This window comes from Triticum dicoccoides, chromosome 6B (assembly GCF_002162155.2).
Source record: "Triticum dicoccoides isolate Atlit2015 ecotype Zavitan chromosome 6B, WEW_v2.0, whole genome shotgun sequence".
In the NCBI taxonomy this organism is placed as follows: Eukaryota; Viridiplantae; Streptophyta; class Magnoliopsida; order Poales; family Poaceae; genus Triticum; species Triticum dicoccoides.
In genome coordinates, this window is record NC_041391.1 from 350,363,342 (window position 1) to 350,376,313 (window position 12,972).

Below are 12,972 nucleotides of genomic sequence, written 5' to 3' on the forward strand. Positions count from 1 at the left end.
CTAATCTTTCTAGTTTATATATTCTACTTTGACACTGTTTTTTCTTTCTTTCACTGAAACGTGCAACTAAAAATACCAAACCAGGGTTTACAATCAAAGACAAAATTGCATTATGATACTTGAGCAAAAACCAATACAATTACTCAGGTGTTGGTGTGGTAGTGTTTTATGCACGAGACCATCTATAGAAGCTAACGAAATTATGCAATACAAAGCGTGTGGAGGCACATGGATAGTTCCCATCAGGCCTCTTCTATATGTTGAGATGTTGAAAAACATATAGGTGCATGAAAACTGTTTCACACAACTGAAATGCCAATGGATGACTGATTGAATCTAGGCCTGAAATAAAAGTTGAGTACCCTCAAGAATTGGATGATAAGTAATTAGCATGGCATAGAAACAATTTACAGGACATGATGGTTTCTGCAGCTCATAGGCATATATAACTGCAAATAAAGCTAAACCGCCCTCGGTATTACCTCAGGGGGCTTCACACCGATCCTGGCACATACATATAAATTTCTCTCATGTAGATCGTCCACAAACATGTCCACGACCTCGTTATGCAATGACACGTTAGCATGGTTTCCCTATGAAAAAACACACGCAGAGAACACATTCAGTAACCAACAAGCATCTTATAATCCTGGAGAACAACATCAAAAGATATAGGCTGTCAACATTACAAAGACATAATTTATCCTACTCAAATCACAGGCAACTAAGGAAAGCCCTTAAATGTCCTATAGAGACAACAATGTAGAGAAACAACAATCAGACTTGCATAAGCAGCGTATGAGTCGCAAAAGACTGGAGAACAAAATAGGCATTCACCTTTTCATCAGTCACGACCATATGTATACTCTTGATAGGGCCATCATCAAAGCCACCTCGCTGGCACCATAACCTAGAGATGCGCAAGTTAATTCGCTGGTTCCAAACGGCCGAGGAGATGCCAGTTAGGTCGACAAAAGGTGGCGCCGGTGGGGGGGAACGTACGATAAGAAAGCAGGAAAGTAAGCAACAACAAAAGCAAAAAACAATCGAAGACGAGAGGGAGGGGTGGGTACCTCTTGATCAATCTCCAGATCCATCGCTCTTGTCGATAGACTCCGTCGGCAAAGGGAAACAGAGACCGGTGTCTGTAATCTTGCAAGCCCAACACACTGCTTACTGTAGTTTGCCGTGTGTCACATTATATATGCATCTGAAGTTAGTAGATATCCTCATATAGGTGATACAACATAAAGAGAAAATAGAAACTAAAGCTCAAGACAGTTGTGCATTTTACAAAAAAAAAATAAACATAATATACATAGAAGAAACTTTGGATGCCAGTATTAATGCAGCAAGGGATCTAATAATTTTTCAGTGCACAAGTAGCCTAAGCAATACATTTTCTGAGTCGGTATATATAGAACCTTAGTAAGCATATATGAAGTTCTTATTATTGGTTAGAGTAGCCCTTTCATAAAAGGTTTTGGATCTTCTGAACGTGAAAAATAATAAAAACAATGAGATTCAAGATAATAATAAATGGTACAGATAGATAAGGCATGTAACTCTATTCCATAAGTAAATGAAGTCCTCTGTATGACTAACAGCAGTTTATAAACTCGGTGTGGTGGAGGTTGTGCCTCTCCTGCCGAGCACCAAGTGGCGGTAGCCTAAGTCAGGATCATAGCGGGAAGAGAAATGGGGAACTAATAAAGAGAACTGGGGTATTAATTAAGCATGAATTTTCATGTAGAAAACGATTATTGATCTATTAAATTAACAAATTACCAGTCCTAAAGGTCGAGGTGGAAGCATGGAAACACATCCCTTACAACAACTATGTCCTGATACAGAAAAAATCACCGCTATCAGTCACAGTACATGAAGACAGAAGCAATAAAAAATAATAGTATAAAAGGAATCTTGAAAATCAACTCCTTACGGGTGCCGAAGGGTTTTCCTATTTAGCGCTGCAGGCGCCCGTTATAGGCAAATTTACAAACGGGCGCCTGCAGCACTCCGCGCGGGGCCGGCCCATTACTGTGTATTCTCATCGTACGCAAAAAATGGGTGCGCTCACTAAGGATCGAACCGGAGACCCGGCAGTTGCAGCTTCGTTCATCCTACCACCGCGCCAGCAAGTGGGATCTGAAAAAATAGGTGCGCTCACTAAGGATCGAACCGGAGACCAGGCAGTTGCAGCTTCGTTCATCCTACAACCGCGCCAGCAAGTGGGATCTGATAAAAATCAACTCTTTACTTTATTTACTCTGTGGCTCTCTCTTTTTTTCGTTTTCTGTTTTTTCTTTCTTCTTCTTCCTGGTTTTCAAAATCAATGATTTTTTTTCTATTTTAGTGAACTATTTTAACAAATGATGATTTTTTTCAAATCCAATGAGATTTTTTTTCAAATTTGATGAACCTTTTCAATTTGATGAACTTTTTTCAAATTCAAATAACTATTTTCAAATTCGAAGAACTATTTTCAAATTTGATGAACTTTTCTCAAATCTGATGAACTTTTTTTAAATTTGATTAAGATTTCTCAAATTTGATGAACTCTTTTTCAAATCCAATGAACTTATTTTAATTCGATGAACTTTTTCCAATTTCAGTGAACTTTTTTTCAAATTCGATGAACTTTTTTCAAATTTGATGAAGAATTTTCAAATACGATGAACTCTATTTCAAATCCAATGAACTTTTTTCAAATTTGATGAAGAATTTTCAAATCCGATGAACTCTATTTCAAATCCAATGAACTTTTCTTAAATTTGATGAACTTTTTACAAATTCAGTGATCTTTTTTTCAAATTCGATGAACTTTTTTCAAATATGTGAACTTTTTTCAAACTCATGGTCGTTTTCATTGTTGTGAACTTTTTTTAAAAAAATTTGTGCCTTTTTTTTCTATTCCATGAACTTTTGTTTTTGAATTCGTGAACTTATTTGAATACATGAACCTTTTTTTACATTTGCCAACTTTTTTATGCATGTTTGTCAACTATCCAAAAATTTTATATTTTTTCCATACATTCATGTTTTTCATCGATGTTTTCAATTAATTCAACAAACTAAGCGAGATAAGTAGCGCTGCGGCAGTGGTTCTTAAACTAAGTCGCGTTGTAGTGAATCACTACTCCCTCCGTTCCAAAATAGATGATCCAATTTTGTACTAATTTTAGTACAAAGTTGAGTCATCTAATTTGGAATGGAGGGAGTAGTAGCTAGTAGGTGTATTGGTTGGCTAAAGTAGAAGATTAATGTGAGGTCGCGAGTTCGATTCGGAGAGACGCACCTTTTTATCGCTCGTTTTTTAGCGTCAGACAACGATCCTCGTGAGGGGTAGTAGCGAGGGAGCCTTTGTTTGGGCCGGCCCAAGAGCGCGTCTGCGTGGGCGCCGAAACTCTTAGTTGGCGCTGAAGGCGCTGACTAGAAGCTCCCGGCGCCGAAGGCTCCGACGAAACCGGAACGGAATCTCCTTAGGGCATGTACATCAGCCTAGACACCTGCTGTCTATAACAACGCTCCACATCAGCTATAGACAGAACTACAGATACCCTTTACAATGGACCGTCTCTTTTGCTGTCTGTAGGTTTGCTAAAACCACGATCCACTAGACACTACGGTTAGGCAGGGTCGTGGGGGAAATTACCGACGCTGCCGCGTACAACGGGAAAAGGCTGTCGCTAAGAAGCGATTTTTTGGGGCTACAGACCGTCTGTCAAATTATAGACACCCTCCTTCTCACTCATCAATCTCTCTCCTCCACCTAGATAAATTTCCTACGTGGTAAACTTTATAGACAGCTGAGTAGACACCGTTGTATATGCCCTTACGCTGGACGGCTGGAGCCGCCGATGCGTTATTTTCTCCAGGCCTCATCATCATCAGCCCACGATCACGAGACCCGCGTCCGTCCGATAAAACCCTAGCCTCCTCTGCCTTCACTGGCCTCTCATCATCCTATAATCCGCGAATCACCCAACGCACCGCACCGCAGCCGCACCGCACGCACACCAACAACCAGAGCGCGCCGCAGAACACCCGACGACATGGCCGTCGCCTCCGCCTGGGCCAAGCCCGGCTCATGGGCTCTCGCCGCCGAGGAGCAGGACGACCTCCCCCCGCCGCCGCCCCCCGTCCCAGCCTCCGACTTCCCCGACCTCGCCACCGCCGCCACCACCAAGGTCCCCAAGAAGAAGAAGGTCCAGCCAGTCTCCCTCGCCTCGTTCAACAGCGCCAAGTTCGTCCTCCCCTCCTCCCGTGGGCCCACCCCAGACATGCTGCTAAGCCTCCCCACCGGCCCCCGCGAGCGCACTGAGGAGGAGCTCGGCGGGGCACGCTGGGGCAACGTGTCTCGCGGCTCCGACGAGATGCGACGTGGCGGATCTGGCACGGAGGACTACGGCCCGTCCCGCGCCGACGAAGCGGATGATTGGGGTGTCAAGAAGCCGATGGAGAGGAGGGAGCGGATGGGAGGGTTTGGTGGTGATTCGATTTCGTCGCGTGCTGATGACGTCAACGACTGGGTGTCCACCAAGAAGACGGCGCCTTCTCTACCCATGGAGCGGAGGGAGCGTAGCAGCGCGTTTGGTAGCGAGTCGCAGGGACGCGCTGACGATTCCACGAGCTGGGTTTCCAACAAGAGCTACTCTGCTCCCCCGCCCCCACCTTCGGATGGCCGAAGGGGTGGGTCAGTTTGGGGTTTCAATAGGGATGGTTGTCCAGATGCTGATTCTTGGGCAAGGAAGAGAGAGGAGGTAAGCAGTGGTGGTGGTAGTAGCAGTACCCGTCCGCGTCTTGTTTTGCAGAAGCGAACTTTACCGATTGCCGTTGCAACTGATGGGGAGAAGGATGAGGGTGTAGAGGAAGAGAAAGGAGAGTTTCAGCCCAAAAGCTGGTCTTGCAATCCATTTGGGGCTGCACGCCCACGTGAGGAAGTGCTTGCCGCAAAGGTGGAGAACTTGACGAAGGAGGTGTATGAACAGGAGGAGAAGCTGGTGATTCAACCAAAAGTCAGATCTTGGAATCCGTTTGGGGCAGCCCGCCCACGGGAGGAAGTGCTTGCTGGGAAGGGGGAAGATTGGAGGAAGATTGATGAGAAGCTTGAGGCCCTGAAGGTGCGTGAAGCACCACCTGAGCTTAGGTCCCCTGGGAGGAGGGGTTCCCCAGTCCAAGGCGAGGAGAACGAGAACGGCGAAGTGCTGGAGAGGAGTACTGGCAGAGTGTGGAAGAAACCTACTGCAGTTGAGGCTGAAGTACTATCTGAACAAGGGTCTGATAACTGATCTCATCCCTCTAAACATTGATTAAATTGCCTTTCCATGGTTGATCATGTCATGTTCTAGTGTTTAGTTTTTTGTCATGGGAATTTTATGTTTTATTCCTGAATTGGTTGGTCCTGTTATTGCACTTTATTTTCTAGAGGTGTACGCTAAAAAAACGAATGCTGCTGTTTGCTGCCTATTCATCCGCTTGTAAGGTGCCCATGATAGCAACATGATGTGCGTGGTTCATTTGAACATCATGATAGGTTGATTTTTTTCCTTAAAATGAGAAATGTTTAGAGTAATGCTGTGGTACAGAGTATCAGTACCTTCTTACATCCCTGCCCAGAAATAGTTCCTTGGCCTAAATCACAAAATTGCAGATGTTTTTTCTTCTGCATGTCTTTAGCTTGACACATGTTGTGACACAATTGTGTATAACCAGTCTGAAATCTATGTTGTGATCATGTGATGCAAATTTATTTTGTAGTATAAAATATGCTTCTATGGTAGCATTGGTTGAACTAGAAGTGTCCCTGTTTTCATTTGCTTTTGCTGCATTAACATACACACCTTTTGTCAATGATTGATCCCTCCATATATAAACTACTGAAAAAAAACTAATGTTCAGGAAATCATTAACTGGTAACTTCTCGGTAAGCTGGAGAGTATAGGGGATTAGTTGGCGAATCGGCCAGTTCTTTGGCTGATAAAAATCTGTTAATCTCGGTGACCAACCGAGCAGGGATTAATCGGCAGATATTTTTAACACTAAGTCCAAATCATTGAATCATGATTAAGGCATGGGCCTTTGAAATTCAGCCTCTTGCTAAAGACAAATAAGTATCATTTGGCATCGCCAATTTGATAACCAGACAGAAGGCTATCTAATAATGTTTAGCATTCTATTTTTTAGCAACCCTGTGTTGTTTGAGCTTAAGAGTGGTAGATGTTGGCATCTGCCAATTCAGTTATAGTAACTATGAAAGGCTGTGGAAATTCTTCAGTTATATACTAGCCCTTCAGTATAAATATGCCATAATAAAGAACCCATTTTCAACTAAACTTACATATCTCAAGGAAATGTGTAGGTAATTAAAGGTGCTACTTATACGACCATTCCAATTCTCGGACAGCATGCATGGCACGAATAGCGGGTCAGAATAATGCTTCTGGTTTTTGTTGCTAAGACAATCTTGCTGATGAAACTTTTTCAAGATCATTGTCTACAGTTATTTCTCCAACATGTACTCTTCTCCTGGAGTACAGTGCACTGGCATGGTTCTTGCAACTAGCTGTCACTACAGGGCATATACCCTGTATAGTTCAAATGGAATAATGATTGGTATCCTTAATTCTAGCAGCATATGCTGGCTGTGTTTTGTTAGAACAAATACACCCAATCCGCAAAAAAGAGGGAAAACAAATGTACCCAATTTAGGCCAAACTTGCATATTTCAGGACTTGGAAGTGTCTAGATAGTACTACCTCCGTCCCATATATAAGACGTTTTTGCAGTTCAAAATATACTAGCACTCAAATGCTCGTGCAGCATGCATGGCATCATTGTGGACCAGAATAACACTTTTGAGTTCTGTTGCTAAGAAAATCATGGTTACGAAACTGTACAAAATCAATGTGTACAGTTATTTTCTCCAACATGTTCTTGCAGTGCACTGACACAGTTCTGCAACTAGCTCTCACTACTGGGCATGTACCCTGTATCCTTGTTCTAAACGGATTTATGCTAGCTATGTCACTGTCTGGCTTGTTATCTTCAGAATTATTCGAGCGATGTGTTTCTTTGCCTCTCCAGGAGACTTCCTTGCTGTTCCAGTCAACCAATTACACAATCCACCTAACCCTCCTTTGGTCGCTTGTTGGAGGTGACTGCTATTTCATGTGCTTTTATTTAGTATAAATAGAGATGACATGGTCAATTTGAACACCTGTCAATGCAGTGGTCATTGGTTAAATGATCGCATCCACTCTTTTGATCATTGTAGTTAACATTTATGATAACTGTGTATATTAGGGGATGTGATGGTAAAGATAACTTATGACAAGATCTGGCCAGTTCATCATGCTTGTTTTGTCCAATAGTGTAGTATAGGCTTATGGCTATACTATGATAACTCACTAGAAAGAATTTTCAAGCGATGTTAAGCTTGTCACCTAAGATATATATACCAATCTTGTCTGAACTATAATTCAACAACAGTCCTGTTGGCAGGGGTTATGATTATTTATTTATTTTTTTGAGAAAAAAGAGAAGATTAATCTTTGATATGCTACTGTATAGTGTAAAGTTGTTTACATCGCAATACCTTGTTAGTTTGTTGGCGATGTTGAGCCTGGTTTCTTGGTTATGTTAAGCTTTATCAGCATAATTTTCTTGTTTTGTGGGATTGGGATGTATGAACGCATAGATTAAAATCGCGGGCGAAGGAGAATCGCGGGCGAGATTTTTGCCGCGACGGTTAAGGAAGGAATGGCACAATCGCCCGCGATAGCGCCGCGATCTCCGGCGATTTACCGAGCCATGCAGATCGCGGGGCAGTTTCAGAAACACGATAGCGCAGATTTCGCCCGCGATTTAAATCTTTGTATGAACGTCCTAGGCTGTGAATGGACAAATGTGCTCACGTCTCTTCTGATCATTTCGGCCATCTCCAATGGGATGCTTAAGGTTGTTGCTAAGGGAAATAATCTCCGTAGTTTTGCTAGTGTAGTTTTGCTAGTGTAGAATCTATTTCCACCCTAAGCCTGGTGTTCAATTTTGCGCCTGGCGCCTGTGTGTTTCTTGTGTATTTTTTTTTCTCAACGTTCTGGCTGCCACACCAGCAGTTTGCCTATGATAACGTGCTTAGCATTGTAAGTGCCGAGTGCATCTAAATTAGCGTACGTCCATTGGAGATGGCCTTCATAGCTTACTAATTTTGTGTAAGCTCCTGTAATATGTTATTTCTGAACGGAGGGAGTTTATAAGGTGACGGTGATGTTATTTTCTTCCGTTTGAGATCTTGTTACAGCTTCATTCGAATAACAAGCATCATTAGCATCTTATGGCGGTTTTCTATTTTTGTGCCAGTATTTTGTTGGTGCTGTATCTGGGATAATCTCTAATGGATGAAAGATTGGTTTTGCAAATGCAGATCAGAGGCTACAGGAGCTGCGCCTGCAAATTAATGTATGGCCTCACATGTTATGAAGACGCTTCACAATTCGAGTCTACTTAATATATTAACTGGCCTTATTATTTTTGTTACAAATGTGCGGCAACAGTTGTAACAAGAGTTATCTGTTTATTGTCTCATCACTGTTTGGGCACATGATAATCGTCACATGGTGTCGAGAATTTTGGTATGGAAATTGTGTTTGTGGGATTGTTCATGACAGCTCTCGAGGGGCCTCACAATTTGTTATGGCGACTGTGCATTTTGGGTGGTAGCATATTTGAGAGAGAATTCCTTATTTGGCCCTTTCTTAAAATCCCCCTCTCTTTTTGGCCTAGAACAATTTTTTTTCTATTTTGACACTCAGACTTTATTTTGTTCCCTCAGCGACATTTCAGTCTATATTTGAAGAGAATGAATGTTTGAGTTAACTGAAAAGGTTGCCTTTAATTTTTATTAAAGGAAAATGTGTACCGAAGAGGGTGTGTACTAAAGGAGAGAGGGAGAGGGAGAGAGCGAGGGAGAGAGAGAGAGAGTGAGTTTAAATGAAGCAGGATGAGAAGAGATGAGAGAAATTTTTGTTGTGAATCAAAGTAAAATGAGTTGAAGTCACTCTCTCTTTCATTGATAGTGATGCTTATATACAAGTTGGGGGGACACGACCAGAGGATGCGTCCGTTTCACAGAGATGCGACAGTGCTAACCACAAGGGGAGATTTACCCCAAGGTTAACACAATTAATTAACTCTAACACTCTCCCTAATCTACACTTGTTCATATAGCATCATCATCTTGAAGAGTCTCCTCCAAAAACCCTGTGGGAAAAAAATGTGAGGAGTAGAGTGTTTGATATGTTGCTAAAACTCCTTCAAACCCAATGGAAAAATAAGGAGAAAAATGATGCAACATATAATGGTTATTGTCTCTTTTAACTCAATATGAGAAACTCATAGAATTTAGAGGACAATAAATATGTCTTATATACTTCCCTAAAAACCCGGGTGGGGAAAACAGAAAGTACGACATATGATCTTGTGTTGATATTACCTCATTAAAAACCTTTATGAGAACCTATAAAGTAACTCATGAAGGGAAAAAGAGTATAATATAATGCTTTTAACAGGAACAAATCAGGAAGATACTCTCCCTGATTCTTGCATATTATGAAGTCGTCATATACCAATTTCATGAACACATTTCTGGAACATAGAAGTTGGTACAGACCTGGTGAACAAATCAATCGCATGATCTGACTTGCAAGATATGCAATATAATGATATTGCTCATTATGTAATCTGTTTGCATCTGGACAACACAAGAAATATTATCGTTGAGATAATGCTTGGTGGATGTATCCACGAGGTCAGTTTCGAAGACTCTTCATGAGATGGCTATCACACCTAGTAGGAACACAAAGCTTGTCTACGATCTAACATAGTGAGGATCTGATCGATGTATCCAATGATATCGGTGTTCACATTCCTATGAAACTGAAAAATCAGGACAAGATGTTTGATGCCTTGGAGATATCGAAAGATATTCCCGAGTATCAACCAATTGTGTTTGGTGGATCCAATGACATTATGGAATATTGAGTCCCAATATCTCATTTCATCATCTCTTGGTCTAAATAAATCTTTCTCTACGTCTAGAGAATGAACCACCGTGAGAGTTATGGATGGATAAGATCTGCTTTCTCCAATATATTTTGGATATAGACAACATCGTGTACCATAATATATGAATGAAGGTGCTCAAGTTGTAGTAACGAGCGGTATCTTGGTTTTACCTAAATCCTTCATTTAAACTCCGCCGTTTAGATGATTACATGTATCGTCATTGCAGGAGTAACCACTGTGTATGACAGACAAACATGGATAACCATCATTGTAGGAGTAATCCTTGTGGAAAGGAACTCACTAAGTCATTTGTACCAAATATACCAACAATAATAAGTCATATGGTGACTTACTGACTTTTACACAATGTATGTTGCATTTTGTATTTCGATTCAGAATTGAGATTCCATCGGAAATCAATCATATATGTCTGAATCTTGTGAGCCACATGGATATGTGATCACTACATCTATCAACTGCAGAGATAGATGATTCTATACTGCCAAGGATATAAGTTATCAGAATGAGATTCCACCTCTGGAGAATAGTTGGGTATTTGCATGAACCCTTGTGCTACAATACTTGCTCTATGTTTCACCACCTCGTTGTTCTTAATTCTGTTTCCAGAAGAAAACTGTTGTAGGTATTACTTATGAATACCTTCTCATTATTGAGGAAGAATATTTCTACCTAGATTATACCCTTTGCTTGAGTTCAGTCTGAGTGTTGTTCACACTTTGCCATGGCCATGGTCTTTAGATCTGAATCATTCGAAAGGTTTTGCAATCTAGTTGAGAACTGTATGTCGACAATTGTAGACTTTTGGTTACATGTTTCTCCAGAATCTATATATCAATATAGAGTTGATGGAAATATCGTTACCCATGGTGACTACTCGCGATTTTCCCAATGCAGCTGAGTCGGGTATTCAAATGACCCGATCATTATGTGCACTATGACCTGGGTTGGTGGAGGTTCCCCATCCACTGGGTATACTACCCATCAGGTGTCTGTCAACGTGAAGTTGACTTGCATTTACTGATTGGCCTTCATATCCTTGCTTGCAAGAAGCTGAATCCTGATGTACTATTGTCGTACTTCTCCCCCTGTTGCTTTGAACGGGGAGTTGAGTGGTTTTAGTTGGTACCTCCACTCTTTCCTACATATTTTTGCAGGATTGTAGGATTGTGTGACACCTTTATATTCGGTAAATGAATCTGGCAGGTTATTTGCAATGTGTTGCAAATCTGCTGAATGCATGGTTCAGATCTTTGAGTACGTGGGTTTGAGGCAGAAATGTGTTGAACATTCCACTAATTTCATGGCATTCTTCATGGTACTTGAGTTCTCCCCCTAATGCGTGGAAATATTTCTCATTCAATTAGCATACTGGCCTTGACTAACTCCCCATGCGAGGGGCTTGAGGTATTGACGGAAATACAATTATTCCTCACATAGATCCCAACTATATGTTGAGGGGCCAGTGATGTATGTCGGGTGGTGATATCAGTATGCAACTGAATTACCATAGATGGAAAATACTTGATAGATTTCCACGTATCAAAGATAGAGGGGTATAATATTATGCAGTTTGGTCATGAGTGTGTAAAGTTGGTAAGTTGCAATTCCAAAGTAAAGATAATGCAATGAGCTTAATTCTTTGGATATAGGATTCTACCAAACCATCTTGAGTCTAGACATTAGGACAAATGGCTAAACTTCAATCCAAGGGCCAAAGTGAAGGCACACAAGGAGAATTCTGCAACTTGTCCATTCGATTTGCTTGAAATCGGTGCCAGGATAATGAGCCAATAGTTTCATGTGGGTAAACCACACTTGAGACCATTGTATAGATGTGTCTTTTAGAACCATGGAACACCTGCATAGTCTATTCAATGGATGGGAAGAGCCACTCACCTCAACTTGACGCGTTCAAGGAGTATGGGTGGTTCAGCGTAGACTTTAATGTGCGCGAGCCTTAAAATTAGCTTCCCTGTGTCACTTGTAGTACACATAAAATCCAAATGTTGTTAGAATTTAGCATCATAACAATCATAAACTATTGGAATTGCTGATAGTTTCGATTTCAACCCAATGTCTCGATGACCAAGGCGAGTATGCCAAGTTTTTCATATACAAGACATTCTAGAAAACTATCTTGGATGCAACATGTGGTACGGGCTTTGTAGTATGTGTAGTACAATCCATATGATACATAGAGAATGTGCTTGCCATATTTATTGAATATGGTAAAGAGAATCAGTCCTCTTTGTTGTCATCATAAGTTTAGCTATGGAAACTATTCTGATGGATACCTCTATAGTTTAGTGGGGTACGAGTTAAACTAGGAAGCAATAAAGCATCCTGACGTTACTCGAAAACCCACGGGAATAGTCAATATGACTCAAGTTGAGCCAACAAGTGCCTCATCGCGTCCAGCGATTTTAAAATATCTCCTTTCTCTCGATGAGGGTGGAAACATTGGAGTTCCCCGAGTATAGAGTTTGTGGTGCATATGTCCACAAGGCACATATCATTTTTGATCGGATTGACTCCCGTAGAAATCTATATATAGACATGAAGATTCTCAATATGAAAATCACTGTGAGATATATAGAATACATACGAATGTATTTGTACCAAAGTGCTGATACAATATATTTTGATATACAATATATGATGACAACAATACTTATGTTGTTGTTACAACATCGTAAATGGACATTAATTATATTGACCACTCGGGAGATTGAAAGACTATTCATAGTCTCGAAACATGTCGGTTGAGGCATATTCAACCATCACATTCGCCGTGCCCATAGGGTCCCGTCATATCTGGTGATATCAGATTGAAGGTTGAAGTAAGATTCAAACCTTTGCCCTTCAGGTTTCTTGTATCCCAGGAAT

General features: G+C 41.2%; 1 protein-coding gene across 2 annotated transcripts; it reads left to right on the forward strand.

Moving 5' to 3' along the window:
* Positions 1-3,912: 3,912 nt before the first annotated feature.
* On the forward strand, positions 3,913-8,668 carry LOC119321773 (eukaryotic translation initiation factor 4B3-like). Of its 2 annotated transcripts, none has more exons than XM_037595319.1 (2): positions 3,913-5,278; positions 7,087-8,390. In XM_037595319.1, exons 1-2 carry the CDS (start codon positions 4,056-4,058, stop codon positions 7,130-7,132), a joined length of 1,269 nt encoding a protein of 422 aa, XP_037451216.1. In that variant the 5' UTR covers positions 3,913-4,055; the 3' UTR covers positions 7,133-8,390. The 2 variants fall into 2 exon arrangements, with proteins under 2 accessions (XP_037451216.1, XP_037451217.1); XM_037595320.1 differs by lacking the exon at positions 7,087-8,390 and adding an exon at positions 8,426-8,668 and having other exon boundaries at positions 3,920-5,278.
* Positions 8,669-12,972: the final 4,304 nt, after the last annotated feature.

Coding starts and splice junctions, on each gene's coding strand:
- LOC119321773 (XM_037595319.1), top strand. CDS start 4,056: ATGGCCGTCGCCTCCGCCTGGGCCAAGCCCGGCTCATGGGCTCTCGCC. Junction 5,279..7,086: donor GAAGTACTATCTGAACAAGG/GTCTGATAACTG, acceptor TTGCCTCTCCAG/GAGACTTCCTTGCTGTTCCA.